The 6,819-nt window shown below is 38.7% G+C and overlaps 1 protein-coding gene across 1 annotated transcript; it reads right to left on the bottom strand.

Moving 5' to 3' along the window:
• Positions 1-184: 184 nt before the first annotated feature.
• Positions 185-6,344, bottom strand: zgc:113276 (uncharacterized protein LOC553748 homolog). The gene is made up of 9 exons (XM_067598515.1): positions 6,137-6,344; positions 4,459-4,652; positions 4,150-4,365; positions 2,371-2,788; positions 1,973-2,094; positions 1,641-1,880; positions 1,304-1,465; positions 993-1,082; positions 185-894 (listed from the first exon to the last, which is right to left on the bottom strand). Exons 1-9 carry the CDS (start codon positions 6,342-6,344, stop codon positions 730-732), a joined length of 1,815 nt encoding a protein of 604 aa, XP_067454616.1. The 3' UTR covers positions 185-729.
• Positions 6,345-6,819: the final 475 nt, after the last annotated feature.

Genomic DNA, 6,819 nt, shown 5'->3' with positions numbered 1-6,819 from the left:
AACCACAAAAATTCAGATAAGGAAAAATTCTTTATATTAAAAGTATCCAAATCTAATTATATACGGACTAATACTGGAATACAACCAAGTGTTTTTAATGTATTCTTATGCCATAAAATATTTTTTGTAAACACTGATGTAAACAATTCAAACAAGTGACACATAAAAAACAGATTTTCCATCAATATGGAACTGAGATATATAACTGAGATTAATTAATGTTTAAAATTGACTGATTGCAGGATTTGTATAAGGACAAGTATATTGCATGAACTAATGCCACATACCACAGCATTTATATTTATAGCTAATTTGTGAGCTAATTTTGTCCCTAGATGGACCTTTAAAATACATAAAACCCAACAATAAAATATGATATGGGACTGTACAATACACAAAACTAAACAATACAGTACACTAAAGCACAAAACACACTGAACAAGAAAATACACACGAAACACAAACAGATACAATAAATGAATCATAATACAACAAGCACCAGATCACTCAGGATTACATGACTGATCCCTCTTTTAAAAATGTTTCAAATTGAGTTTAAAATGGTCGTAGTCATGATCCACTCTGAGTTGAGATTGTTGTTATAGTTCCCCAGATGAGTCAGTTTCACAGCCACATCATCATCAAGTCCCACTAGACCAGAATGATCGGGAACTGATGACAGCGCTCACACACATTATGCATATGAGTTGCTCGGGCTAAATGGCAAAGTTAAAGCCACAATAGGCCTTGCATTTGTTGTATATATTCTTCAGTTTTAGATTTCCCACCGCTCAGCTCAGATGCCTCTACGTTCTTCTGTTGCCGCAAAATGTCCTTGGCGATTCTCATACTGGCTGCCTGTCCACCAGCCAGGTTTACTGCGTGTGGTCCAACCTGTGTGTGTGGAAAGAGGAAGAAAACAAATTAGGGGACGCTTTCTGTAAAGTGATTGTATAGATTGTTGTTGCAACTTCTTTTTTGCAAAACACTACCTGAAGAGCGGTGTACTGCCCCATCAGATAGAGAGGGCATCCTTCTGCCCACTGTAAGCTTTCTGATATACACGGCCAACCATCTATCACCTTCATGGGGACAAACCGGACACATTTTATGAATCTTTCAATGTTGTCTTGTTCAGGTTACATCATGAAAATATAAGTTGATTCTGAAATATCGTGACATTGTCCTTATTCTTACATTAATTTGTTGATTTTATCATGCAACCAATTTTTGTTTCCTCTCATGTTCATACTTCTATACATGCTGTAGAAATATAAAAAAAACATTTTCCAGTTTAACACACCTGAATGGGGAATTCCTTCATCACCTCAGAAAGCAACGGGTCCTGTTTGACATCAAGTTTGCACCCAGTGGCAAGCCAGATCATATCTCCAGTCCAGTGGTGCCCGGTGCTGAGGGAGAGGCTCCAGGCCTGGCTCCTGTAGCACCAGCTGGCTTCACTAACCTGGTCAGTTGGATGAGATTCAGGTAAACTAGTTCACGCACAGTATATTACATTATGTTTCCTCATGTGACCTCACATTATCTCACCTAATCTCATCTCACTTCACCTCATACTATCCCATCTAAATTCCATTTAGCTCACATCACCCTCAACTTTACACCTTGTGGACCTTTACCTGACAGTATGTCTTAACATCCACCTGCCCTTTCAGTATGAATGGCTGTAGGTGGATGTAGGCCTCTGGGGTGACAGCTCCTCCTTTCCTTGCCTGGCGAATCATTGCCAGCCGTTTATGAAGACTCCTTTCATTATAGAACTGTCTTAGGTAGGCTTGGCCATCCATCTTGATGCCATGTTCCACGTGCGAATAACGACCCACCAGGCTCTCCACATCACCCACATCAAACTGCTTCAACTGTAGAAGAAACAATGACGACTGATATGTGTGGTGGAGGCAGACAGGTATATCTACTGTATTTCTTTATAGTTGCAGTTCCACACTGTCACCTGGAGGTGCTTCCTCATGACCCATGTCACATGGCTGGCACCTTGCTGCAGGGCAATTGAGACGACATGAGCGCTGGTCAGACCTCCACCAACTACCATTACTCTCTGCCCTGCCTCACACACTACACACATACGCATACAGTACTTGTAAAGGAAAGTGTTGCAGTGATGATATGTCCACTGATTTCTGGAGAAGCAGTGAAAGATCAGGTAAAAGCAAAGCATTGAATATTCTGGCATACAGTATGTGCAAGATAAAAACACCAGCAATTGGGAGCAAAATTTTAAGTATAACTACATGTTGTGTTTTTGCATAGCAATACTAATTATCCTCACAACTCTTGGACTTTTCTGTATTATTGTGATGTAACATAATCCTCAGAAGGAGTCAGACTTACCTTGTGTGGGAAAAGTCTCTTTCTGTCTCTGACAATCAGCTTCTTTAAGTTTTTGCTGAGCAATTGGTAGATGGTGCATGAGGTGCACGGTGTGCTGCAAGCGCTCCTCTGGGTAGCTCTCTCCAATACTTGTTACCCATGAGGGGATGTTTGCCATCTGGGCACGAGTTGGACCTGTTGCCATAACGACCCGGTGGGCTTTTAGGATGACCCCTTCTTGAAGTTGTACTTCAAAATATTTTACCCTCTTTCTCGCCCCATCTCCTTTTCTATCAGTCACTCTCATGGCCACATTCTTTGTTTCGCCCTCTCTCATACAGTCACTCTCCTCTTCACTCCCGTCCTCATCCTCAGTCACAGGGGTGATGTGCGCCACTGTTCCCTTAGCAAGCACTTTGTTCAAGCTGTATCTCTCCACCTGCATGTTCAGATTCATCAACTCAAACAACTCAGTAAATAGCAGTTCTCGGATTACGCTTTTCATGCTACTTAAAGCCATTATGTGTATGATTTGAAAATGTCAGACATTGGCAACTCCAGCGGTAGTATAAAAAATGATAACAATGCACACCAACCTTTAGTATCCAAGCATCATGCAGATTTTCATGAGTCTTCAGTCTTTGTGCGTGTTTGTATCCCTCACAGTGTGACTGTGTAGGTAAGTAATGCTAGGTTCAAGAATTTAACTGAGTATCAAATTAATCAAAGTTTCCTTTATGATTGAATGAACTAATACATTTGTTTTGTTTGAGCAAGCTTTGAATTATATGGTTCAATCTAGAAAGTGTAAAGTTTTAGGTCAAAGATTTGATTTAAATTCTGGAAAAACTGTTCTTTCTGTATCTTTAAGGGGACATGTCATGCTTTTTTGTTATTTTCATACTGTTATGATGTCGGATGTCTATGTTAAACATGCTCAAAGTTCCAAAATCTGAGGTGAACGTATGTAAAAATGTTCCTTGAAAGTCAAAAGCCCCAGTTTCAGCCTTCTCTGAATGCTCCCTTTGCAAAGTTTCCTCTGCTTCCTCCTCATGATGATGTCAGATTGTTCGTACATGCCCACAAATGGCCGTCAGCTACGTAGTCTTTGTTGCTAAGACTATTCCACAGGTTGCTCACATTGTCCACTCACATATTTGATTGGCTCTAACATATATGGAAGTATTTGAGAAGTTTACATTTCAAGTAAAGAACAAGAAAAATAAGTGAAATCCTACTACTACTGTTTGTTTACGTAGCCTCTGGGCCACCAGAAGTCTGCCGAGGTGCAGTTTCCAGAAGCTGGCCAATCAGAACAGAGTTTGCTCACTGAGAGGGGGTCCTTAAAGAGGCAGGAGCTAAAACGGCCTGTTTCAGACAGAGGCTGAACTGAGGGGCTGCATAAATGGCCAATATAAGACAAATTAGTTTTTTTTACCAGTAAAATCATGCCAAGATATACCCGTAAAGCCCAAGAATATAAACATGGACCTGGAAATGTGAATGATACGTCCCCTTTAAAATATTCAACTTCAAAATGTGCTTCAGGAAATAAGACAACAAAAGTATAAAACAGAATTAAAACTATGACAAAAGTTATTGGGATACAATGTTGCATGCTTCTTTTATTCAGGATGAAGACATGAATGTGAAGTTAGTCACAGCAATAGTTAATACAAATATGTATGGTTACAAACAATTCAAGCAAAACACAATGCTTCAAAAATGTAATTAACTTCCTCTAAATGCAGTGTAATATTCAACCTATCATGCAGAAGACACACATATATATTGTCCGACCTGATCTTTAAAGAAATCCACACTTAGTTTGGTTCCTGGGAGACTGAAGGACAAACTCTTCTTGAGTGTTGAGTTAATGTTTAGACGTTTCTTCTCTTTCTTGCCGAGCCGCATGTCATTGAAGTAAGCGTCTTCGTCCAGAATGTAAACCTGGTCTGGAAGACTGTGAAGCTCCGCAGATCGATCATGCTTTAAAACAAACTCCTGCAGTGCTTTCTGTTGAAGAACACATACACATGCTTTATTGCATTCATACTGAAAAGCACCTTTCTTGTTTTCACTTCAGGGGGAAGTTGTTTGTGTTCATACCTTGTTGAGAGGGTCTGTGTGCACCAGTGTGTGTGAGCGCAGATGAGGGATGTTTAGAGCTGTGAACTGGCTCTCCCACAAAGTCGTCCACTCTCCGTAAGAATCCACCACACGGAGACTAAGCGGTGGGCAAAGGATTCTCTCTGATATCGTTGACTTTGCTAGTTGTTCCTCCAGCGTCAGCCCTGCAGAGACTAATCACAAACCACACATACCAGAACTGTAAGCATCTTGTTCGATTAGGGTAAGTCAAATGCACATAAAAAAACATCACAATGACAGAGGAGCATTATTTTATTTAGGGTTTGTAAGCATATGAAAGCACAGGCAGAAAAATCAACAACTGAAATGTTGTTAACACTGAAAGGAAAGCTAGTTTGAAAGAAAGATATTCTAATGGTATGTCAGAATTATGAGAAGTTAACACCCTGACTTTATAAACCAAGATTATTTCATTCTGGATCAATATTAAGTCAGAATTATGAAAAAAACTATAAGATATGATATAATATGTCAAAATTATGACTTAATAAATCAAACAATTAGAAAGACGTATTCAGTCATGTTTCTTGGGTCTAAATCATAATTTATATTTACATAATTAATTTGGACTTACTAAGTCAAATTTATGAGATACTAATTTGTAATTAGGGCAGCAACTAACAATTATTTTCATTATTGATTAATCTGACAATTATTTTTATTCTATTTTATGTTGATTTTAATCAACTCATAGTTTGGTCGATAAAATAATGAAAAAATTTCTCTGAGCCACAGATGGTGTCCTCAGATTGATTCTTTTGTCCAACCAACAGTTTTAAATCCCCAAATATTCAGTTTACTAATGTATAAGATAGAGAAGAGCAGCAAATCCACACAATGTGGAAGTTGGATCTAAAGAATGTTTGGCATTTTTGTTTAAAGGGCACATAACATAATTTTTGTGATTTTCTGTTATTTTTATACTCTTATAATGTCGAATGTCTATGTTAAACATACTCATATATGTAAAATGTTCCCTGAAAATCAAAAGCCAGGGTTTCAGCCTGCTATGAATGCCCTGTTTGCAGTGTTACCTCAACTTCCTCTTTGTGATGACCTCAGATTGTTTGTGCATTCCCGCATGCGGCCATTTGTCGTTGATGTTGTGGCATGAGTTGTTTGTGTCATCCACTCACATATTTTGCATCAGATTCAGTCTCAAACATATACAACTGTATTTGGGATGGTTTCAATTTGAGTAAAGAACGAAAAAAAAGAAGTGAAATCCTCCTACTACTGTTTGTTTACGTAGCCTCTGGGGCTGCTGAACTCTGCTGAGGGGCAGCTTCTGAGAAGTCGTCAATCAAAAGAAAGTAGATTAATCGGAAGCGGTCCTTAAAGGGACAAGAGCTAAAATGGCCTGTTTCAGACAGAGGATGAACTGAGGAGCTGCATAAAGGGCCAGTATAAGATAAATATGGAGTTTTTTGAACTGTAAATCATGCAAAGATGATATGAAGTAGAGCCCCAGCATATAAATATTTACCCGGAAATGTACATGATATGTCCCCTTTAAAAAAGTTGCTAATTCATTTTCTGTCAATAAACCAACTAATTTCATTTAATCAACTAATTATAGTTACTAACATTTTATACCATAATTATGATTTAGTAAGTAAAGTCAAGCATACTCTACCAGCTGTTACCCTCCTCTTCTTCTTGCCACTGTATCGTTTGTTGTTGGATGTTTTTGGGTTTGGCTGAAGTCTCAGAGGGTCCAAGCAGGAGGGAGAAGGGGATGAGTCCTGCCCAGGATCTGAGTTTGGGTCAGGGTTGGATAGCAAGCTAGCCAGGGTCAAGGCGTGAGGCCCACCCCCTATTATTAACACATCAAGTATCACCATCTGAAACATACACACACACACACACACACACACACACACAAAGAGGACAGTGTAAAACCTCACGCAGTTAGAAACAAGCATGGAAACATAAGTAGTACTTTCAAAGCCTGTTTTTGTAACCAGTTAGTTCCTTAAATTATAACAGGTCACTCTTACTCAATGGAAAGTTCACTTTGATCAGTAAAAGGTCAAAAAAACCTACAACCCTCCAAAGGGAACAGCAGAATAATCAATAAAAGGCTTAAACTTTTGAAGATTTTTCTTCTTGAAGTTGTTCTATTTTTATTCATGTTGAGCAAGGACATATCATCACGAACATCAGACATTCTGTTTCAGTTTCATAACATTTTCTGTCATGTGTTTATACTGTGTATATCTGGCCAAAGCTTAAGAGCCTATTGAACTCTGTAGGGATTTCTTCCTCATGTGAAACAGTTAAAAAAAACCCTCTAAACTATGGATTTTAATTTCAAAC

This window comes from Thunnus thynnus, chromosome 1 (genome assembly GCF_963924715.1).
Source record: "Thunnus thynnus chromosome 1, fThuThy2.1, whole genome shotgun sequence".
In the NCBI taxonomy this organism is placed as follows: domain Eukaryota; kingdom Metazoa; phylum Chordata; class Actinopteri; order Scombriformes; family Scombridae; genus Thunnus; species Thunnus thynnus.
Note: the sequence above shows the minus strand (reverse complement) of the source record. Positions and strands in the feature narration are given on the sequence as shown.

Coding starts and splice junctions, on each gene's coding strand:
- zgc:113276 (XM_067598515.1), bottom strand. CDS start 6,344: ATGGTGATACTTGATGTGTTAATAATAGGGGGTGGGCCTCACGCCTTG. Junction 4,366..4,458: donor ACACAGACCCTCTCAACAAG/GTATGAACACAA, acceptor GTTCTTCAACAG/AAAGCACTGCAGGAGTTTGT. Junction 1,466..1,640: donor ATGTTAAGACATACTGTCAG/GTAAAGGTCCAC, acceptor CCAACTGACCAG/GTTAGTGAAGCCAGCTGGTG.